Source organism: Nycticebus coucang, chromosome 19 (genome assembly GCF_027406575.1).
Source record: "Nycticebus coucang isolate mNycCou1 chromosome 19, mNycCou1.pri, whole genome shotgun sequence".
Lineage (NCBI taxonomy): Eukaryota > Metazoa > Chordata > Mammalia > Primates > Lorisidae > Nycticebus > Nycticebus coucang.
Genome location: NC_069798.1, coordinates 13,440,806 through 13,465,775, shown reverse-complemented (window position 1 = coordinate 13,465,775; position 24,970 = coordinate 13,440,806). Strand labels below are relative to the sequence as shown.

The following is a 24,970-nucleotide window of genomic DNA, read 5'->3' as shown; positions in this document are numbered from 1 at the left end:
CTCTCAGAGATCCCTATAAGACGAATACTGGTTTTCTTTGAATTATCCCAGATCTCTCTGAGAGAGTGATCCTGTTTTTGCCCTCCATTTCTCTTCCTCTCTGAGAGTGTGGGAGTGTTCAAAAGCTTTGTCTTCAATGTCAGAAATCTTTTCTTCTGCTTGCTCCATTCTGTTACTGAGGCATTCTACTGTGTTTCTCAGATCTTTGAGGGCTGCAACTTCTTGTCTCAATGTGTCAAAATCTTTGGTCATTTGGTCTTTGAATTCCTTGAATTCTTTAGACATCTTTTGGGTTACTGCTTGGAATTCTAATTTGATCTGATTTGCTATCCAGATTCTGAATTCAATTTCTGACATCTCAGCTATTTGTTTGTGCATGAGATCTTGTGCCGTGTCTGCCCCATTGTTCCTTGGTGAGTTGACCTACTCTGATTATACATATTGCCAGAGTTTTTCTGTTGATTTCGCCTCATGATTGTTTTTCACCGTTGCCTCTGGCTGTCCTCAGAGTTGGGGTGGTGTCTCTCCGAGATTAGACGCGGGGGATCACTCTATTGTTGCTGGATCTTTGTAGGGAGTGACCCTGTGTAGCTCTTCTGGGGCTGCCCCAGCTAGGGAGTTCTGGTTGTGGGAGCAGCTCCAGAGTGTGACACCCCCACATCCAGCAACAGGCCTGGGGGTGGTGCACACGGTTCTGGGAGTGCCTGGTGCTCAGTGACTTTGGCACAGAGGGCCCAAGGCTCCAGCAGTCTCTGGCCAGGAGAAGGGCTCTGCGCAGTGGCACAGAGGGCTCCGGAGGGCACACGGCTACCAGAGTCCTGGCCAGACGAGTGGGCAGTGTGGAGGCAGGGAGGGTACAGGAGGGAGGACGTGGGGTTGCGCGGTTCCCAGAGTTCCTGGTCGGGGCGTGGGGAGGCCAGTCAGGCTGGGTAGTGGGTCCCTGCGCAAGTCTTACTAGGGTCCAGGAGGGTGCAACTCTTATGGAAGTCCGGGAGGGTGCTTATCGTGGGTCCCGGCGCAGCTCTTCCGTAGGTCTGGGAGGAGTTTGAGGTTGCTATTGCTCTGAGCCCAATGCATTAAAGCCTTGGGCACATATACCCAGGCTGGTAAGTTTAAGCCTGGCCCAGGACTGCTAAACAACAATGACAACTCCAACTGAAAAAAAAAATAAATAGGTGGGTGTTGTGGCAGGCACCTGTAGTCCCAGCTACTTAAGAGACTGAGGCAAGAAAATCATTTAAGCCCAAAGAGTTTGAGGTTGCTGTAAGCTGTGATGCCATGGCACTCTACTAAAAGCAATATAGTGAGACTCTTTCTCAAAAAAAAAAAAAGGAAAGCATTCTGCCAATTTAAATTTCATAGACTTTTACTTAAACGATCTTGCACTAAACTAAAATAAATGTGATTTTTATTGTTAGTAATGAGTTTATAGTTAACTAAGACAAAGTAAAATTATCCTTCATACCAAATATACAGATTCCCAACTGAGAGTCGGTTAGATAGTAAACAATGTTTATTTGCCTTTTCTAAGAATATCCTTAATTAAATTAAGCATGCACACACACACAGAGTGATAAACATGAAGCATAATCTCTTTAAAGATCCTCATTGAGGTCAAAAAAACAGTGAAACTTGTTTTTTCTTACAATTACTCAGAGTAAAAGAAAAGAAACAATAAGACTTAAAAAATGCTATTTTGGTTACTACAAAACAACAGAAGACCTCTACGTGTCACAGAAATCAAGAAAGCCCTGCACCTAGTAAATCTATATTCCTCTTCCCTCAACTGCCACAGGCTGACTCCTTGGTAAACTCAGCTTGGCTCCCAACAACCTGGTGGTTCCAAGACAACAGCGGGAAACTCAACTCCTACCTTCACCTAGGGCTATGCCTTCCATATTGAGGGATAACACAAAAACAAGAAATACTTCAAAATGTCACTGCCCAATTCTTATTTTCTACCAGAGAAGCCTTAGGTAAACATTAAATTTCAATAACAACATTTCTGGGCAGCGCCTGTGGCTCAAAGGGATAGGGCGCCAGTCCCATATGCTGGAGGTGGTGGGTTCAAACACAGCCCCGGCCAAAAACCACAAAAAAAAAAAAAAAAAAAAAAAAAAGAATAACAAAAACATTTCTAAATCTCATAGTTTAGAAATTATCTCTAAGACATTAACTTTTACTTAAAATATTTTATAAGTTTAGTTACCTCTGCTTCTACATCCACGTTTTGTTTCAAAAGTAACTTCAAAATGTCAACATGTCCATTCTGACTAGCAGCTTGCATAGCTGTGTGGCCAGCACATTGCCCATTTACCTAAATTAAAAAGAAAAAAGTAAAAGAAAGGATGAATAAACATCACAAATCAGAAAGAGCCAATATATAGAATACATTCAGTGTAGGTTTCACTGCATGATTCTATAATACTTTAGGTTGGTGTGCCATATATCACAGTATAGATAACCAGCGATTCTTTAATTTAAAAAGAGGTAAGCATTTAAAAAAAAAACAAGAGTTCTACTGTTCAAAGTGCTATAAAAGAACTGTTTAGCCAATCTGCAAAGTAGAAAGAAGGGAAAGAGGAAGGAAAAGAGTGTGTGTGTGTACATTTTTTTCTAGAAGACTATTATTATTATCTCAGAGTCCACAATCTGAAAAATGCAAAAGTCCAATGAATGGACAACTTTTAGAAAAGATACTGGCTGCTACCAACAAATCAGTTCAAGATAGGCAAACTATATGAGTAACACTAAATGAGTTAGCAAGATGGCTATATACAACTATGATATTATAAAGCAGTAATTTCCAACCTATCCTTCATTTCTGATGTTGTCTACATGCATAACTTACCCATAGTCATATCTAAGTGCAATTCTTTATTTCCATCCCTTTCATTCCCATTAATAAAACCATAAAAGATGGTTAAAGATGGTAGCTTAGCCACACACTTACATCCTATCTGAGACCGCACTAATATGACAGTAAAATAATTTAAAACATAAATGTCAATAAAAACAAAGAGAAAGAGAGAAAGTTTGAAAATAAGAAAAAGTAACATTTTATGAAAGAGAGAAAACAGATGAAAAGTCTTGATTGATTTTCCAGGGAAGAGGAAGCCAAAATATAAAGAGAACAGGGAACCCCAAAGCCTACAAACTACAAACAGTACACCAGAGGGGCTAACAAAGAAGTGTATTAACTCTGATGTGCAAGTGCAATGGACATACTCCAGACCCACTCCTCAAACTCAAGGACAGAGCACTACCTGCTTGCATCTCATCCCTAGACAGGAAAAAATATCTTTCTTGCCCTGAACAACTGAAGACTTATGAATAACACATTCCTACATGATGGCATTTGGAGCTCTCCAAAAGCTCTATACACCCATTCACCATGATGCAAAGTTAGTAAGTCCTATCCTGGTAAAAAGAGCTACCAATCAGCTTTTATATGTCTTATTCAGATATGAATAGGCAACCAAAGGTCAGAAATTTGAGGAAGACATCAAACACAAAAGACAGACAAGGCTGAGCGTAGGGGCTTACACCTGTAATCCTGGAACTTTGTGAGGCCAAAACTAGAGTACTGCTTGAGGCCAGGAGTTTGAGACAAGCCTAACCAACATAAGCAAGACTTTGTATCTACAAAAAATTTAAAAGTTGGCCAAGCATATTCTCCCAGCTACGGGGAAGGACAAGGCAGGAACATCACTTAAACCCAGCAGTTTGAAGTTGCTGTAAGCTAGGCTGACACCACAACACTCTAGCCTGGGCAACCCTGTCTCCAAAAAAAAAAGGAAAGAAAAAAATACAAAACTACAAGTGAAAAAATTTCCATTATAAGATGTGGAAATATGAGTCAAAAGAGCAATGATTTTTGGTATTATGAGACTTTTCAAAGCATATCCTTTTCACATCAGTGTTTTTCAAATTAAAGAATAGGTTGCATTTATTTTCATTACTTCTTGACATTGGACTAAAATTTTTTCTTTTCTTTTATCCCTCAACCCACAAAGATAATTGGAACTAGAAGAAAAAAGAACACATGCACACACACTGGGCTGGCTAGGAATAAATTAATTCTAAAAATACAAATTAACTAACAAATATAAAAATTTTTAATTATGTGGAAAGACCAAAAGCTGACCACAAGTCAACTTTTAGGAACAAAAGAAATGGTCTAAAATAAATGTCTAAATCTTAACAGACATGTGTGGACTACAAGCGCATACACTTTTGTCAAAACTAGCTGATCCACAATATTTCACTGTATAAAATTGTATCTCAATTTTTTAAAAAGGACAGTTATAAATTCCAATGAAAACAAAAAGTTGTATAGGAAAATATAAGCTAGTGCGTTGCACAACTCAGCTATGAATGTCATTTATACACAACTCTGATCTAAACAAAATTACCACATGAAGAAACTGAAAATGTATGAGTCTGAGGTAGTGGTGGAAAAATAGCTAAATCCCCACCTTCTAACAGGTATCAAAAGAACAGAAGTATGCTACCAGAAGATGCCAGGGTTAACAGGTAAAGTATCAGTTAAAAGCGCCAAAAAAAGTTGCCTCTGAAGAGTAGGAAAATGGTAATGAGAAGGAAGAGATATTATTTTTCATAATAAACCTTATAAACTATTTCCCCTTTAAATTTTTAGTATGTATGGCACTGTTAAAAATAACTTTAAAATACATTAGTAATTAAATGAAGAAAAATGATATATAACATCTAAATCTGTTGGAGGGAATATAAAGGAAATATGATTCTGTCTTTCGAACAAAAAATATTTGGTACTTTGATGTCAAACAAATTATTTGTGAGGTATCTCACAACCAATCAAAAAAGTGCTGCATTGTGTTGCTGTAATTGACATCTCTAACAAAGCTAAAGTAATGCTACACGACCTTATAGGAGAAATGACATTAACACCTTACAGTTACAGAGCTGATCTCCTTCAAACTGTCTAGCATACTTTAAAACAAACAAATGTTCAAAAGGGGTGTGGCGGGTGGCGCCTGTGGCTCAGTGAGTAGGGCGCCGGCCCCATATGCCGAGAGTGGCGGGTTCAAACCCAGCCCCAGCCAAACTGCAACAAAAAAACAGCCGGGCGTTGTGGCAGGAGCCTGTAGTCCCAGCTGCTTGGGAGGCTGAGGCAAGAGAATCGCCTAAGCCCAAGAGTTAGAGGTTGCTGTGAGCCGTGTGACACCACAGCACTCTACCCGAGGGCGGTACAGTGAGACTGTCTCTACAAAAAAAAAAAGGGGGTGTGGCAACAAAAGTCCTTACAACACAGGGTAATTCAAATGCCTCTCCAACTACAATCTCTTGGCTGGCACTAATCATAATATTGGCAAAGGCAAAGTACAAAGACTAAGCTAGAATTAAAACTGCCTACTTACAATTGGGAAAACAAAAAGGTGCACAAAAAAATTGTAACATAATATTGTGGAAAGGATTTTGGAAAAGAAGAACACATTAGGTAAACAGTAAGGACATCGGAATAAAGTATGGACTTAAGTTTAAATAAAAAATGGCCCACTTAAATGGCTTGTGCAAATGGCAAAACTATAGCATAACCTAGGAAGAGTTACAAAATACACAACCTCTAATTCATTTGCCTATAAATCATGCAATAGTCAATTTTCATGGGGGGCTGGGGAATAGGTTTAGATTAAATGTTTTGAAAACACTAACAAAATTAACTGAAATATGTTTAAAAGCTATCATAAAATGGTATTTACATGAGAAAAAAAAAATCACTGGATTTCCAAAAAAAACACTACTTAAAAACCTCAATTTAAGTTTTGTCAATCATAAAATTAAAGTGTTAAATAAGAAAATGTCAGTATTTCTTAGAAATGCACACTAAAGAATGTCTGATGCTTGCTTTAAAATACCTCAGAAAAGTCAGCGAGAAAGAATAAAGTACATGTACCAAAATCTTCATGACTGTTGAGTGTAAGGTTCATGATACTATTCTATTTTTGTGTATGCTTCAAATTAATTTTTAAAATGCTTACATCCACATCTGGTCTTTTTAACAAATCTTCTACTTTAGCAACATCTCCATTAGCAGCAGCCTTAACTAATTCTTCGTTGAGGTCACCAGATTCTTGGGTTTCAAATAATTTCTTCAGGAGCTGTGAGAGTCTTTCTGTAAAGCACCAGATAAAGTTAACATATGAGAATCTCAAGCCTTATCTACTAAGAAACAAGTATTACCCGTATTCTTATAATCTTTTCCTATTTTTTATCACTGTTTTTCCTACTATGCTATAGATAACTACCCATGCAATTTATTACTTAAACACTACTATATCAAGTTGTATTAAATCCAAGGCCATAAGTATTCCAAGTTTTCTCTAATTCATTTATGTCAAGTTATAATTTTAGAAAAAGTAGTGAGTTACATGCTAATAATAATTCAAGGTTTAGAGGTCACATAAACCAAAGATACAATGAATGAACACACTACTAAAGGACTATCACGATACAAACTTCCTTTCAAGTGTGAAGCATACCATGGTAACTCTTAAGATTTCAATACTACAAACCTTAAAATAATTCAACAGATTAATGATTATGATTCAAAAGTAACATAATCTCTGGAATATCTGGGGACATACTTTAGGGACAAACTAAATTTCCTTCAGTTGAAAATGGACATCTATGAGCCAGTAACATACTTCACTATGTTTGGTTTTTAAAAAGCTAGAACCAAGGACAAATATACACAGACTCTTTCACAAGATGTTTTTCTAAGTAGCATCAACCAACATAGATGCCACCAAATTCTAGTCCTTAATTCTTGGGGTACTTACTGTGGCAGAGAAACCACAAAGTAGGGCAAGGGGAGATCACAGAGTGGGCCAAGTCCACATTATTTGAAAGTATAATATTAACCATTCATCACTCTTTTACTTTGTAGGTAGTCAGCCTATTAGGATGCCATCTAACCCTGAAGTAAAAATAAACATCTGACTTAAAATTTAAGTGTACTAGCAAATTAAAACAGAAAGGAAGAGGGGGAAAAAAGCAGAGGTAGAGAGTAGAACCAAAATAAAATTGTAGTTACCTAAACCTTTTGCTTCTTGCCATTTACAGTATGGTTCTATCTTCTTTTCTGGGTAATTAACAATGCCATATAGCAGTGGTTCTCAATCTTCCTAATGCTACGACCCTTTAATACAGTTCCGGTGGGTTGTGACCCACAGGTTGAGAACCACTGGCATACAGTAATGTGTAACATGTAGATTGAACTGAATCTGTGTATGTTAAGCTGGAGCATAACAAGGAAAGGCTTAGGAATGAGTCTATCCAAGCATCCAGCATACTTACTTTTTTGTTGTTGTTGTTTTGAGACAGAGTCTCACTATGTCGCCCTCGGTAGAGTGCCATAGCGTTACAGCTCACAGCAACCTCAAAGTCTTGGACTCAAGCGATTCTCTTGCCTCAGCCTCCCGAGTAGGTGGGACTACAGGCGCCCACCACAATATTTGGCTATTTTTAAAAATGAGGTCTCGCTCTGGCTCAGGCTGGTCTCGAATTTATGAGCTCCATCAAGTAATCCACCCACTTCGGCCCCCCCAAACGCTAGGATTACAGGCACGAGCCACTGCGCCTGGCCCTCCAGCATAGTCACATTTTAAACATGGTTTTCTACTCATTGTAGCAAATATAATAACTCTAATTAAACAGTAAGAGAAAAAATATAGCTGATACATAAAAATATTCAGGAAGAAAGCCATCTGCTAGCAATAATGTTGGAAATAAAGAAGAAAAAAAAAGAAAGTGATGGATTTTTGGCAGAAAACAAAAGTTCTACATAGTAAAATGCTAAATATCAGATATCTCAGATTTGATGTAGAGAATGGCTTGATATACCCAACAGAAAGCCCCTATTTATGAGACTTTCTCCAGGGAATATCTCAGCCAGAATAAAAGTTGTTCATCACATAAAACAATAAAAACCTTTAGTGAAAGTTTAAAAGGTAATCAACATTCAAGTGAGGCTATGCAATCTGGGAGAAAGCCAACAAGCACATGTACAACATTATCTGTGTATGAGAACTAAGGTATTAGCAAAGGTTTTAATGTAAATCATACTACTTTTAAAAAAACACAATACAAAACATACCACCAGATGCATTGCTAATGGCCGATCCTGCAGATGCCACTTTGGAAACTGCTGCTGGATTATATGTCCAAGAAGTTCCACAAACTTCCACCTTTAAATCACTGTCTGAATAAATCTGTTGTACTCGGCCAACTTTACCTAAAGTCTTGAAAAAAAAATAGATTAATGTTTCCAAGTCTAAAGAATATACCAGAAAATCAATCACCAGTTTTTATATGTTTAAAGTATTAATTCTACTTATTATTACTAAGAAAAAACTTTTAAAGGATAACCATTTTCAACTGGTTATTAGTTACAAACTTTAAAGAGTATGTCTGCCCTACTTCCCAGCACTTTCTCCTTAAAAGTGAGGCCCCTGGCCGGGCGTGGTGGCTCACGTCTGTAATCCCAGTGCTGTGGGAGGCCAAGGCAGGTGGACAGCCTGAGCTCGGAGTTTTGAGACCAGTATGAGCAGAAGTGAGCCAGAGTGAAACCCCATCTCTACTAACATCAAAAACAGCCAGACGTTGTAGCGGTGTCTATAATCCTAGCTACTGGGGAGGCAAAGGGAAAGAGAATCACCAAAGGAAGAACAATTAAAAAAAAAAAAAAAAGAAAAGAAAACTTCAAACAAAGAAAAATGAACAAGCAAGCTGAAATTAAAAATAAAAATTAAAAAAAAGTGAGGCCCCTTGGAAGGAAGCTTTGGCTGGTTTGTCAGAGTTCATAAGCCCAGGGTGCTCCAATCCCTTCAAACTTCAGCAGGGACATACCGCAACCATTCCAAATTGGAGTCTGTAAGACCCCTCTCAGGTTCAGCTGCTGCTCCAATGTTTGTCAACCACACTAGCCAATGAATATTTATTAAGGAGCTCCCTTGCTCTCAGATCTATAAAACACCCCATTAATTCTGCTACCCTACAGACAGATACAGACCCAATGAGAGCCAGCAGTATCTCTCTGCCATTCATATTTTAGGGCTCAATAGGCAACTATCACCTAGCTTTGTTATGGATGTTTGTAGCTTTTTGATCATATGCTAATCTAGTTGTCTGTTCTTATCAAGATGATTTGAAAAGATGTGAAATCTACACTATCACTATTAGAATCCTAGAATTTCCCTCTAGAATTAAGTACAGGTTTAGTTTACAATAGCAGCTAAGTTTGGCATAAAGAGTACTTAGGCACTGAATTAAGACGCAGCTGGGTTCAAAATTTCAGTTCAGAATCTTAGCTCTGATTTACCTATCTCTAAAATAAGAATGCCAGGCCCAGCACAGTGGTTCATACCTATAATCCTAGCACTCTGGGAGGCCAAAGCAGGTAAACTGCCTGAGCTCAGGAGTTCGAGACCAGCCTGAGCAAGAGCGAGACCCCCATCTCTAAAACTAGCCAGGTGTTGTGGCGACCACCTATATGTAGTCCCAGGTACTCCAGAGCCTGAGACAAGAGGATTGCTTGAACCCAAGATTTTGAGGTTGCTGTGAGCTATGACACCAAAGTACTCAACCAAGGGCAACAAAGTAAGACTCTGTCTCAAAAAATAAATAAATAAAAATTTTAAAAAATTAAAATAAAAAAAAAATTTTTAAATAAAAATAATCCCTATCACCACCTACTTGCTAATTGCTACAACAAGGGAGTTTTTATCTGTGGATGTAGGTATACAACGTACATGTATATAGCACTTGCGAACTATGAAACAGCTTTGAATTAAAACAACATTACTACGGATTTTTGTTTTGTTCACTACTGTAGCCCTGAAGCCTAACAAGCACATTGTATGTGCTAAGATATCAGAGGGAATAATGCAAGAAAGGCAGATGGACTGATAACAGTCAAAAGAAAAGAAAAGACAGAAGGAGGGACTAGACAGGATGGGAAGGGCCTAGACGGAGCAGGAGTAGAAGCTGGACAGGAAGCAGAGGAGATGCTGGCCAGGGAAGGGGACTCAACACAGTAGGGTGAGGATGATCAGATACTAAGAGGGATGGGAGAGGAGGTACTTGGATGAGCATACCAAATGGGATTAAGTGAGAGGACAGACGGGACAAGAGCTAAGACTAGATGAGATAAGGGAAGAGAGTGAAAAAAGTGGAGAACTGAGGAGGACAGAGACAGGTGGGTGGGAGACAGGACAAGGCAGCATGGGGGTAGCAGGATGAAACAGGATAGTACAGAAGGACAGAAATGAGGGGTACAGATGGAGAAAGAAAAGGATGGATGACAACAGAGAAGAACAAACACTGTTTGCTGTTGCTGAATATTTGATGGGAAGTATATAAATGAATAAAAAAATATGCTGTAGTTCTTTGAGAATAAAGCACTCTCTAAAGGTGCTGCTTTTCCACACTTTAGTAAGCTTTAGAGTGGCAGCTCTCCCCCATATCAAAAAAGCTGCAGTGGTCCAGTGCTGCTAGATAATGGATGAACAGATACCTATCTCATTCCAGGATTAAGTCTCAGGAAAGCCTCTGCTACCTTATAGCACATGACATTCTCCACTAAAGCCAGCACTCCACTGAAGGTGACAAAGTAAGACTCTGACTCTATTTAAAAAAAAAAAAAAAAAAAAAAAATCTTAACCATAGCCCTTTCTGGACCTTCCCAGGCTAATTTAACACACTAGAATACAAAGGCCTGGGGCGGTGCCTGTGGCTCAAGGAGTAGGGCGCCGGTCCCATATGCCGGAGGTGGTAGGTTCAAACCCATCCCTGGCAAAAAAAAAAAAAAAAAAAAAAGAATACAAAGGCCTAAGTATGCCCAGCTACCAATGGAGAGTACAGTTCTAAGAAGGCTATGTCAATCTAGTTTACAGACTTAATTTACTTTCAAAAACTACAGAAGCATAGTTTAAATACCTAGCCTTAAAACTATTCTATATATACTTACTGGAAGCATCGCTTCAGCCCATTCGCCATGTCCTCTTTGTAAAAGTTTAATTCTTTCCAGATCATAACAAACTTGTACGAGATCACCCACTTGAAACTGTGAGGTTCCTCCTTCTGCTCCTTGAGTAGCATCCCCACTCCGGACAATGTTTGCTTTAGTGAGAACAGCAGGATTGAAGGTCCACCTACAACACCAAACCCCAAACTCGAAATGGGTAGATTTACTTAATTTTAAACAGTCCAGATCAAAAGAACAAAGTGATTCTTTCCAATCACATCCTGAATAATCTGTATTTCCCTTTCATATTTTATTACACAAATTTTGGAACAAAGCCATCCATAATCTCACCACCCTAATACAAGTATGAACATTTTAGTATACTTTTGACTAGATCTATTCTCTCCTGCCAGGTTTTTCAAAATTCTTATAAAAAACACCATCCATAGGAACTAAAAGTAGACCTACTGTTCAATCCTGCAATTCCTCTACTAGACATATACACATTCTATATACTTCATAATAGCCAAGACATGCAAGCAGCCCAAGTGCCCATGGACCCATGAATGGATTAACAAATTGTGGTGTATGTACACCATGGAATACTATGCAGCCATAAAAAAGGATGGAGGCTTCACATCTTTTATGTTTACCTTGTTGGAGCTGGAACATATTCTTCTTAGTAAACTACTTCAAGAATGGAAAAAGTTTCCAATGTACTCAATACTACTATGAAATCAATACATAATCACCTACACATTCGTATGAATGGCAAAACACAACTATAGTCCAGAAAGTAGAAGGAAAGAGGAGAGAGAGGAAAGGGGAGGGGGCATATGGGAAGAGGGGAGGTTATTCTGGGGGACCTCACCTAATGTGCATGATGCAATAGTATATTTCAAAACTATTAAGAAATGAGTATAATTGTGATGGATGTGTTACTTAGTTCAATGTAAGTATTTCACAATGTATATCAAAGCACTGAACCCCATAAATGCATCAAGGTACAAAGATAATAAAATAATAAAAAAAAATAAAAAAATTACCTCTTTTTAAAAAAACCCATCTATGTTAAAAATTCAAACACTTCAAAAAAAATTCAAACATTCCAGAACACATAAAGTAAAATTTAAAGTTCTATTTCATATAAACACACCTGCATCACCATTCCATCACACTAGAAACTTCTATTAGTACACTATTGGGGATCCTCACAGAGCTTCTATTAATATGTTAATATATGTATGCTATTAAGTTTATTAAGTACAGAGTTTTCTTTTCCATAAATGGGCTATGTATTTTTTTATTCTCAGAGAATACAACTTTGAAGATTTATTTTTCAATGTCACAGATATAGACCTACTTAATTCAATTTAACTGCTACAAAGTATTCCATACCTTGAACATACACTAATGCACTTCTAATGTACTTAACTGTTCTCCTATTCACTATCATTTAAGGTACTTTCAAATTTTCACTAGTATGTACAATACTACAAGCAACATCCCTGTAATTACGTATTCGTGCACATGAGGTCAGTATTTCACTACAGATTCACTTTTTTAAGAGAGGCTCTTGCTAGGCTGGTCTTAAACTCCTGGGCTCAACATCCCTTCACTACAGTAAAGTATAATGTTTACAATTCGATAGTTAGAGGCAAACTGTTCTACAAAGAGAACACCATTTCTCTACCTCATTGCAAAGCTCCTGGATTAAAAAGAAATAGTATGTGTTAATAATTTTACTTTGCCATGTATAGGAATTTAACATAACTCTAATCACTTGCATCAAAACAAATTTGGATTCTGACTTTTTTTTAAATTTCGGATCAATGTAAGGGTACATACAATTAAGTTACACTGTTGGCATTTGTTAGGTAAAATCCAAGTTGCAGGCTCGGCGCCCATAGCTCAGTGAGTAGGGCACCGGCCACATACACCAAGGCTGGCAGGTTTGAGCCTGGCCAGGGCCCGCTAAACACTAATGACAATTCCAACCAAAAAAAAAAATAATAATTATATATATATATATACACACACACACACACACACATATAGCTGGGAATTGTGGCAGGCCTCTGTAGTCCCAGCTACTAGAGAGGTGGAGGCAAGAGAATCACTTCAGCCCAAGAGTTTGAGATTGCTGTAAGCTGTGACACAACGGCACTCTACCAAGGGCGACATAGTTAAGACTCTGTCTCAAAAAAAAATAATAAATAAAATAAAATCCAATTTGCAGCTGAGCCCTTTACCGAGGAGGTATGCCACATACCCCTATTCTGTACCCGATAGGTGAGAACTTACCATACCCCCTCTCTGGATTCTAACATTATTATATATGTAAGCATTTTCCCATGCTGTTACCATCTTCAAAACTGTCATTTTAATGACTACTTAATATTCCATCAAACAGATGTACCACAATGTATAAAGCAATTCCCCCTAAATCCACAATGAACTTCAAAACCAAAAGTTCCCTCATAAAATAAGTTGCTATAATATTGGCATATCTTCTTCTCCTTACTTTAAACTTATTAGCATATGAAAGATTCTGAAAATCTATTTGATAAGCTGTAATCATGAAAGTAAACTTTTCTTTTTCTGTTTGTTTTCCTTTTAGATACAGGGATCTCACTATGTTGCCCAGGCTGGACTCCTGGGCTCAAGCAATCCTCCCGCCTCAGCCTTCTGAGTAACTGAGAATATAGAAACATGCCACCATGCCCAGTACAAGGAAGTTTTTGTTTCTAAAGCAATGCCAAAGAGAAAGTACGTCTGAACAGTTTACAATAAAAATTAGATACACAGCCGCCTTCTCAGCATTACCTACAATAGTGCCCTTTACCTCATTTCCAATACTCCCAAACTTAACTGCACTTATGATAGTGCCTGAACATAGCTGTATTTACTCAAGTTGTTCTCTGAGTGCTTTCCTATCCTTGATAAAACCTAATCATTTAGATTTACTGCAAGTATAATTATCTGTTTTCTCTGATTTAACCTACGCAAATCACTTTTTTCTTATGCCTTCAGAAAAACCCTGAATACATACTTAGCATATTACTTATAACATTTTGTTGAAGTTATTCCTATTTTGTTTATCTAAACTAAAATCCCTCCAAAGCAAGAGACTTTGTCTTGTCCTTGAACTTCTACTCCTAATCACACAGCCTAATACAGTTAAGGATGTAATAAATTTTGTTGAATATAAAACCAAGAAAAATTATTTTCCAGAATTCTGTCTTATTATTAACAGTCACTTTAATGCCCAAAAAAGGATTCTGAACAAGAAAGAATTCTATGAGTAATTATCCTAATTTGTACTAACCTACCATTCCCAACCAACAAACGTATGTTAGTACACGCTAACTAGAACTTAAGTTGCATCCTGAAGATTTTTTTCCTTTTTTAATTTTTTGATATATAATAGTTGTACCTTTTATTTTTCTTACCTCTTTTGTTTAATAGCAGCCTTATTTTAAGAAGTAATTCATATATCATACAACTCACCTGCTTAAGGTGTATAATGCAAGGCCGGGCATGATGGCTCAAGCCTGTAACGCTAGCACTTGGGAGACCGAGGCAGGTGGACTGTCTGACCTCATAGGTTCAAGACCAGCCTGAGCCAGAGCAAGACTTCGTCTCTAAAAATACCAGACATTGGAGCGAGCACCTGCATTCCCAGCTACTCAGAAGGCTGAGGCAAGAGAATTGCGTGAGCCCAAGAGTTTAAAGTTGCGGTGAGCTATGACACCATGGCACACTACCCAGGGCAACAAAATGAGACTTTGTTTCCCAAAAAAAAATGTATAATGCAGTTGTTTTGAGTATATTCAGAGTTAGTTGTACAACCTTCACCACTACCTAATTTCATTTTCATCGTAACTTTTACTAGGTGCCCCATAATTATTAGTAGTCACTCTAAATCTACCCCTCTCCCAGCCCCTAAATAACCAGCAATATTACTTTCTGTTTCTGTGGGCACAGTGGCTCACACATGTAATCTCAGCATTCTGTAAGGCCAAGAAAAGAGGACTCCTTGAGGCAAGGAGTTCAATATCAGCCTGAGCAAGAGCAAGACTCCATCTCTATGAAAACAGAAAAATTAGCGAGGTACATGGCACGCACCGATAGTCCCAGGTACTGAGGAGGCAGAGGCAGGAGAACCACTTGAGCCCAGGAGTTTGACTGAGGTTGCAGTAAGCTATGAAGACATCACTGCACTCTAGACAAGAATAGTCTAGCATGCCTAAAGGTGATATATCCTATTAACAAAATTTTTTTTAAAAACTGTATGATCACAAAAAATAGAGACATAGACATATGGAACAGAATAGAAAACCAAGAGATGAAACCAATCTCTTATCACCACCTGACCTTCAATTAACCAAACAAAAACATATACTGGGGAAAAATAATCCCTATTCAATAAATGGTGCTGAAAGAACTGGTTAGCCAACATGTAAAAGACTTAAAACTGGACCTGCTGGTAAGAACTGTACAGTCTCTGCACTCAAGGTGGAAAAAGATTTAAATATAAGACATGAAATGATAAAAATCCTAGAAGAAAGTATGGGAAAAACTCTAAAGGATATCAGCCTGGGTAAAGATTTTATGAAGAAAACTTTAGTGGCAATCACAACAACAGCAAAAATAAACAAATGGGACTTAATTAAGCTGAAAACTTCTGCACAGCTAAGGACACAACAATTAATGCAAAAAGACAACCTTCAGGGGCGGCGCCTGTGGCTCAGTCGGTGGGGCGCCGGCCCCATATGCTGAGGGTGGCGGGTTTGAAACCGCCCCGGCCAAACTGCAACCAAAAAAAAAAAAAAAAAAAAATAGCCGGGCGTTGTGGCGGGCGCCTGTAGTCCCAGCTGCTCGGGAGGCTGAGGCAAGAGAATCGCTTAAGCCCAGGAGTTGGAGGTTGCTGTGAGCTGTGTGAAGCCACGGCACTCTACCGAGGGCCATAAAGTGAGACTCTGTCTCTACAAAAAAAAAAAAAAAAGACAACCTTCAGAATGGGAAAAAATATTTGCATGATATGAATCTGACAAAAAATTGGTAACTAGAATCTACAGAGAACTCAAATTAATCAACAACAACAAAAAAAGGCAAACAATACCAACTATCACTGGGCAAGAAATATGAACAGAACCTTTTTTGAAGAAGACAGACGATATGATTATATCGATGTACACAGCTATGATTTAATAAAAAAGAATTAAATTAAAAAAATTAAAAAAAAAAAGAAGACAGACGAATGGCCAATAAACACATGAAAAAATAATCATCATCCCTAACCATCAGAAAAATGTAAATCAAAACCACTCTGAGATATCATCTAACCGCGATAAGAACAGCCCACATCACAAAGTTTCAAAGCTACAGATGCAGGTGGGGATGTGGAGAAAAGGGAATACTTTTTTTTTTGCAATTTTTGGCTGGGGCTGGGTTTGAACCCACCACCTCCAGCATATGGGGCTGGCATCCCACCCCTTTGAGCCACAGGAGCCGCCCTGAGAAGGGAATACTTTTATACTGTTGGTGGAACTATAAACTAATACAGCCTCTTCGGAAAAAAGTATGAAGAATTCTCAAAAAACTCAAAATAGACCTTCCATTTGATCCTGCAATCCCATTATTAGCCATCTACTCAGAAGAACTTTTTTTTTTAAGAGACATGCTGGCAACACAGAACTTCTTAGCTACTTACACTAATACTGATATAATGTCTTCTACTCCTTAAGGAAAAATGAATAGTGTACAGAACATTGTATCACAAATATAATCATAAATTCACGTATATACGCAACACACACAAAATTTTTATTATTTGTTTCTCCCCATTAGCAACATACTCTGGAATTTTATCTATTATCTAAGAACTAGCTGTAATGAGTCTTTAGTGATATCACATCATTTGCTTTCTTTAAGAAAAGAAAGAACTTTCTTTTTTTTTTTTTTTTTTTTTTTTTTTCTGTAGAGACAGAGTCCCACTTCATGGCCCTCGGTAGAGTGCCATGGCCTCACACAGCTCACAGCAACCTCCAACTCCCGGGCTTAAGCGATTCTCCTGCCTCAGCCTCCCGAGTAGCTGGGACTACAGGCGCCCGCCACAACGCCCGGCCACCTTTTGGTTGCAGTTTGGCCGGGGCCGGGTTCGAACCCACCACCCTCGGTATATGGGGCCGGCGCCCTACCGACTGAGCCACAGGCGCCGCCCAGAACTTTCTTTAAAGTTCTCTATATAGTTGCTTTATTTGCCATTATCAAAACTTAAGAAATATCACTAACCTATTGCCACTTGGATACTGTACTACAATGTCATGATCTTCATCAATACCACAAACAGTTCCAGTTGTAGTTAAAGTTTCAAACATTCCATCGGTCCATCCTCCATGACCATGCTGCAGAGACTGTACAATTTCTAAGTCAAGATCTATATTTACCAGGTCACCAATCTGTAATCCACCAGGATTCCTATTGCCATTCTGCTCACCTGTAATTTCAGACACAGTTAAAAAAAGAAAAAGTCACAGCAACAACATGCAACTTTATTATTTTAAACAAGAGTAATAACTAGGTATTTTAGTTTTAGGTGCTATCTAATTTTAAAATGTTTTAAGAATTCACTTGAAGTACAAAACTCTAGAATTAGAGAGCTTTATGAAAGAAAATAATCACACTCAAAAACTGAAATAATGTGATGATTTATAACAAAGACTAAATGAGTAGAATCTACAAAAGACTATCCCTTATGTAAGAATACAACGTTCTGGGAGTTGAAAATATTCACTTTTATGAATAACTAGAGAATATGAATGAAAACTCTGGAATTTTATTTTTTTCCATGAAGTGCTTAGTACTATATTTTTTTAATAAATGGTTCTTGATTTTTGTTCAAAACAGCATTTTTAAATACTACCTAAATTATTTCTAAAGCTAGCTGTCAGATAAAAGATGTGTAATCATACAAAAAACTATGCTGACAAAACAAAAATGTACATGTCAATTCTGCATTTGTGTTACAAAGGGAAGACATAAAGTTTCTGAAAGAAAGAGAAATAAATAAGCTCATCAAAACTCATAGGTATTTTTCCTACATTCTCCTTTTTGGAAAAAAGAATTACGGTATGCTACAATAAAACACTTTTTGCTAAAATGGCAAGTCAAATTATTTGAAAAGAGGAACACACAGTTCACCTGAGAAAGAAAAGCATTCAGAGACTAAAGATTTGATCAGAAGAGTGTGGTAAATGTTCATCCTTACAAGAGTAAGTCTATAAAATGAAGGTAGTTTTGGTTTTTCATCCATTTCAATGTTACATGAAACCTTATTTATTACATTATCTTAATCTTAGAGCTATTCTATTAAGATGACAATTTTATAGAAATTCTAATGAATTTATAAACACTAAATTAACAAATCCTGTTTTTATTTAATTTTTTTATTTTTTTTTAGAGACAGAGTCTCACTTTGTCGCCCTTGGTAGAATGCCATGGCATCACAGCTCACATCAACCTCCAGCTCTTGGGCTTACGCGATTCTCGTCTCAGCCTCCTGAGCAGCTGGGACTACAGGCGCCCGCCACAACACCCAGCTATTTTTTTGTTGTTGCAATTTGGCCAGGGCCGGGTTCAAACCTGCCACCCTCGGTATATGGGGCCGGTGCCCTACTCACGGAGCCACAGGCGCCGTCCACAAATCCTGTTTTTAATATGGTATGTTATACGACATTGATATAATCTAATGCAAAATTTTTCAATGTTGTAAGTTTATGGTTAAATGATAAAAGTTTCACATATAGGGCGGTGCCTGTGGCTCAGTGAGTAGGGCACCGGCCCCATATACCAAGGGTGGCGGGTTCAAACCCGGCCCTGGCCAAACTACAACAAAAAATAGCCAGGCGTTGTGGTGGGCGCCTGTAGTCCCAGCTACTTGGGAAGCTAAGGCAAGAGAATCACCTAAGCCCAAGAGCTGGAGGTTGCTGTGAGCTGTGACACCCTGCCCAGGGCCACAACTTGAGACTCTGCCTCAAAAAATAAAATAAAATAATAAAAAGGTATTAATTTTAAAAAAAAAGTTTCAAATATATTTTATGACAAAAATGGCACATCAATTCTCAAACATGACAATTCTGAATATAAAAAACACAGTAAAGGAAGACCAAAAAAAAAAAGTATTTTACTAAATAACAGTCCAATTTAAACACTGTACTAATTCCATGAACTCTGACCCATTATTTAGAAATGTTCTCTAATATGATAACTCACCTAGCACAGGGCAGTGATCTCTGTAGAAAGAACCTCCTTTGGCATCCTGGACACACTTCAGATCAGACTAAGAAGAAATGAAACCAGGAAAAAAATTATCTGTGAAAACTTCAAATATGGCTCAATACCTGAAATAGGCGCAAATACTCACTCAGAACATAACCACAATAGAAGTCAAGAGTAGCTCTAGGTTAACAAAGACACTCACATTATTTTCAAAAGTACCTGTCAAAATCCAGAAACCTAATCTTCATATAGGTCATGTTTTATTTACTTCACTTTCTTTTTTTTTTTTTTTAGATAGAGCCCCAAGCTGCCGCCCTGGGTAGAGTGCAGTGGCATCACAGCTCACAGCAACCTCCAACTCCGGGGCTCAAGCAAGTCCCTGCCTCCACCTCCCAAGTAGCTGGGACTACAAGCACCAGCCATAACGCCCGGCTATTTTTTAGTTACATTGTTGTTTGGTGGGCTGGATTCGAACCCACCAGCTCAGGTGTATGTGGCTGGCGCCTTAGCTGCTTGAGCCACAGGCGCCAAGCCTACATCGCTTTCTTTAAAGCTCAAATTTAAACTGCTTGAATCATCTTAGACTATATTATAAATATTTACAATACATAACGTTTTTAAAAAACATGTCTTCTTAAAAAGGACTGTAACAAATACCTACTAACTGAAATGTGCATAGCACATTTAATTTTAAACTCTGGAATTTAGTATCTGATTAAAGGTACTTTTTGTGGGGAGAGACAAGAGTCTCACTCTGTTGCCCTGGGTAGTATGCAGTGGCACTGTCATGACTCACTGCAACCTCAGACTCCTGGGCTCAAGCAATCGCCTGCCTCAATCCCTGTAGTAGCTGGGACTAAAGGCACACATCACCATGCTCAGCTAACTCTGTCTTTTTTAGTAGAGATGATGTCTCACTTTGGCTCAGGATATTTTCGGACTCCTCCCCTCCTACCTTCGCCTCCCAGGTCAAGGCAGGAGGATACCTTATAGCTAGGAGTTCAGATCTGCCTGAGTAAAATAGTGAGACTCTCATTACAAAACATTTAAAAGAAAAATTAGCCAACCATGGTGATGCGTGCCCACAGTCCCTGCTACTCAGGAGGCTAATGCAGGAGCACTGCTTGACCCTGGGAAGTTTCAGTTGGCAGTAGAGCTATGAAGATACCACTGCACTCTAGCCTAGGCAGCAAAGCAAGATCTTATCTCCAAAAAAAGTGCGTAGTAGAGCAGCACCTGTGGCTCAGTCGGTAGGGCGCCGGCCCCATATACCGAGGGTGGCGGGTTCAAACCCGACCCCGGCTGAACTGCAACCAAAAAATGGCTGGGCGTTGTGGCAGGCGCCTGTAGTCCCAGCTGCTCAGGAGGCTGAGGCAAGAGAATCGCTTAGGCCCAGGAGTTGGAGGTTGCTGTGAGCTGTGTGATGCCACGACACTCTACCAAGGGCCATAAAGTGAGACTCTGTCTCTACAAAAAAGAAAAAAAAAAGTGCCTAATTAATAGTACCTGGCATAGAGAGTAGGTGATCAGTATATCTTACTCTACTGAGGAAAGGAGCTCCTTTATGCACACGTATGCATGTATTCATATACACACAGGCACACAGAACACAACTTTCATAACTTCCTTTGTCACTCAATCTTGGCCAAAGAGACACAGGGGTCAAACTGCTTTGAAGTAATACTTTAACCCAGCAATTCCACTTTGAAGAATCATCCTAAGTAAATACACCTGCAATATGCATCAACATATAAACAAGGATACTGACTGACACACCACTTCCAACAGTGGGGAGGGGAACAAAATCCAATGCAGATATCCATCAATAGAAATCTCATTAAGTTAATAATTGTATAATCATATAAAGAAGTAGTATTTAGCCACCAATCTATATAGACTACTGATTAAGTACTTGATTATATATAACACATAGCCTTCATTTAAAAGAAATTAATAATCACTTGGAACCCTACAAAAATTCAAGTAAAGACAAGCAGAGGCATGAAAATAATAATGAAAACCCGATAGCCAACAACCAGTGTTCTACATAATGATAAAAACTAGCAAATAATGTATTTTATGGCTGGCTTTTATACATATATGAAATAAACTAAAGGGAGAGTGAGATATTTTCTCCTTTCCTAATGAGAAAGATATTTTCTCCCTTCCAAAACAGTAGGAAAAGAAAGAAATTTTAAAAAATCTTTGGAGAATTTATTCAAGATGGAAAGGATATGAAAGGAATTATAGGGCCAGGTGTGGTGGCTCACACCTATAATCCCAGCACTCTGGGAGGCCAAGCTGGGTGCACTGCCTGAGCTCACAGGTTTGGGACCAGCCTGAGCAAGAGCAAGACCCCATCTCTAAAAATAGCCAGGCATTGTGGTGGGCACCTGTCATCCCAGCTACTGGGAGGCTGAACCAAAAGAATCACTTAAGCCCAGGAGTTTGAGGTTGCTGTGAGCTATGACGCCACAGCACTCTACCGAGGGCGACAAAGTGAAACTCTATCTCAAATAATATATATGCATTTAAAAAAAAAAAGAAAGGCATTATACTTTGGCAGTTGCTATACTCTATAAATTAAATATTAGATCAATATTTGGATGATGGTCCATGAAATGCAGAGACACAGGGTGATCCACTCAGTAAGCCTCCATTATTCTTCTAAACCAGTGGTTCTCAACCTGTGGGTTACTACTCACAGGAACTGTATTAAAGGGCTAAGGCATTAGGAAGGCTGAGAACCACTGTTCTAAACACGTAAGTAACTCAAGATGTTTCTAGGTCAATCCTTTTTAATTATCAACACTACACTTTAAAAAGGCTAGGCACCCATACCTCAGTGGTTAGGGCGCCAGCCACATACACTGAGGTTGGCAGGTTCAAACCCGGCCAGGACCTGGTAAACAACAATGACAATTGCAACAATAAAAAAAATAGCCCGGTGTTGTGGAGGGTGCCTGCAGTCCCGGCTACTTGGGAGGCTGAGGAGAATCACTTAAGCCCAAGAGTTTGAGGTTGCTGTGAGCTGTGACTCCACAGCACTCTACCCAGGGCCACACAGTGAAACTGTGTCTCAAAAATAAATAAATTACACAGGGAAAAAAATCTCCTTAAAAATAATTTTAGTACCTATGGTAATTTATACTTTTCTCGGACTGGATCACAGAATACAAATATACCATAAAACCTCATTATAATATTGTCCTCCAGGTCCACGTCAAGGATTCATTTTACATATAACTCTAAATATTTTTGATAGATTTTAGCCAATAAACCCCCTGAACTCACACTGGTAATGGATTAGAAGCTCTACACAATCAATAGATAACAAGGTAGCGCCAAACATTAATTGAGGGCAAAAGTAATATTTACTAAATTCAGACAAACATATAAAAATGTAATAGTCTCACAAGCTTATTAAATTCTGACTTTATGCATTTTCTTCCTATTGAATATTCATGATTTAGATGGCTAGTTTCTGACAAAAGGAAATGACAAAGATAAAAACAAAAATACAAGAGCAGGATAAGTGCTATTTCACTGTGTAGTTCCTGACGACTTACCATGCCCTCAAAGCCAACTCTGTAAAGGTTCTTAGCACCATTATCCCAGAGAACGTACGCTGCACTGTGTGGGCTTGATGCACTCCAGTCCTGGATTTCTGTTACCTGAAAAAAGTTCGTAAGAAAAGAAGTTTTTAAAGGAGGAAAAGTTCTTTTAATTAATTATTACTTTCTTTTGGTCTGTCTCACACAGTTTATTTAACAATGGGTAATAAGAAATCAAATTTAACAGTCTATACAGTGATCCAAAGTTCAATTTATAAGTAATCAACTTTAATTGCATGATTTACAACAGTGTAGGGTTTTTTCTTTCTATTTTCAAGATTTACAGAAAGTGTGTGTGTGGATGGGAGCAGAGCAAGGAGGAAGAAAGCAAGCAAAGAAACCCCAGGGCATTCTGCATGTTAAAATCATCCCACCGGAATCGTTTCTTACCTGCTTTTTAATTTTTTCCTTTGTTAGATGTAAAAATAACAAAAAAAAATTCTTTCAAGAAACAGAAACCACAATATATAATACATCAATTTGGCAGCTACCCCTGTATATTTTTGAAAAAGTTATTTTTCTTTCTACATGTACAAATTATTTTAATACTTGAGTTTTACACTCAAAGGTTGACGAAAGGTTGACTTGGGAGGAAAGGGGAATTTTTTTTTTTAACTTTTTTTTTTTTTTTTTGTAGAGACAGAGTCTCACTTTATTGCCCTTGGGAGAGTGCTGCGGCGTCACACAGCTCACAGCAACCTCCAACTCCTGGACTTGGGTGATTGTCTTGCCTTAGCCTCTCTAGCAGCTGGAACCACAGGCGCCCACCACAATGCAGGCTATTTTTTTGAGGCAGTTTGGCTGGGGCCGAGTTTTGAACCTGCCACCCTTGGTATATGGGGCTAGCGCCCTATTCACTGAGCCACAGGCGCTGCCCTTTTTTAAACATTTTTAAAAGAATGAGCATCTTTGTACCCAGAGGAAAAAAAAACTGCTATTTTAATATATATTTATGCATATTTATATAGAATATAATTTTAAAATAACATTAACCCGTCACACTTTATGGGGGCAGGACATGATTGCAAGAGGGACTTTACCTAGCAATTGCAATCAGTGTAACTGGCTTATTGTACCCTCAATGAATCCCCAACAATAAAAAAAAAAAGAAAAAAAAAAAAATAATAACATTAACCCCATTTGTCCGCTGGTTTTAGAAATGTTCTTTTTTAGGGCGGCGCTGTGGCTCAGTGAGTAGGGTGCCGGCCCCATATGCCGAGGGTGGTGGGTTCAAACCCAGCCCCGGCCAAACTGCAACAACAAAAACCGGGCGTTGTGGCGGGCACCTATAGTCCCAGCTGCTCGGGAGGCTGAGGCAAGAGAATCACATAAGCCCAAGAGCTGGAGGTTGCTGTGAGCCGTGTGACGCCACGGCACTCTACCGAGGGCAGTAAAGTGAGACTCTGTCTCTACAAAAAAAAAAAAAAAAAAAGAAATGTTCTTTTTTAACTCTTCCATAAAGTGAGGAAAATAGGGAAAAATGTCAACTATCTGCACCAGTAAATAATAACTATTAATATTACATATTTTCATTAATTTTAAAAAAATAATAAAACCTATTGGAGGTGCAAGGCAAGAGCATATGGTTGGTGTCGCAGGCCTTTAATTGTTAAAGATTAAATATCATGGCTGGGTGCAATGGCTCATGCCTGTAATCCCAGTACTCTGGGAGGCCGAGGCAGGTGGACTGCTTGAGCTCATAGGTTCAAGACCAGCCTGAGTAAGCTCGAGATCCTGTCTCTACTAAAAATACAAAGAACTGAGGCAAGAGGATTGCTTGAGCCCAAGAGTTAGAAGTTGCTGTGAACTATGACACCATAGCACTCTACCCAGGGCAACAGCTTGAGACTCTGTCTCAAAAAAAAAAAAATTTACATGGGTAATGATACTTAAGCAACCTTTTAAAAAACACTACACCGGGCTCAGCACCTGTGGCTCATGCTGCTAAGGCGCCAGCCACATACACCGAATCCAGTCTGGGCTGCAACCAAAAAAAAAAAATAGCCGGGTGTTGTGGCAGGCACCTATAATCCTAGCTACTTAAGAGACAGAGGCAGGAGAATCA

General features: G+C 38.6%; 1 protein-coding gene across 1 annotated transcript in view; it reads right to left on the bottom strand.

Annotated features, from left to right (window-relative positions):
• MIB1 (MIB E3 ubiquitin protein ligase 1) overlaps positions 1–24,970 on the bottom strand; it is a 130,236-nt gene that overhangs the window by 70,233 nt on the left and 35,033 nt on the right. Inside the window, exons 4-10 of the mRNA XM_053571387.1 lie at positions 22,861–22,965; positions 19,286–19,352; positions 17,306–17,510; positions 11,012–11,195; positions 8,141–8,285; positions 6,024–6,157; positions 2,210–2,317 (exon numbers count right to left, since the gene is read on the bottom strand). Of these exons, the coding sequence (XP_053427362.1) occupies positions 2,210–2,317; positions 6,024–6,157; positions 8,141–8,285; positions 11,012–11,195; positions 17,306–17,510; positions 19,286–19,352; positions 22,861–22,965 (948 nt within the window). The remainder of the gene's footprint in view (positions 1–2,209; positions 2,318–6,023; positions 6,158–8,140; positions 8,286–11,011; positions 11,196–17,305; positions 17,511–19,285; positions 19,353–22,860; positions 22,966–24,970) is intronic.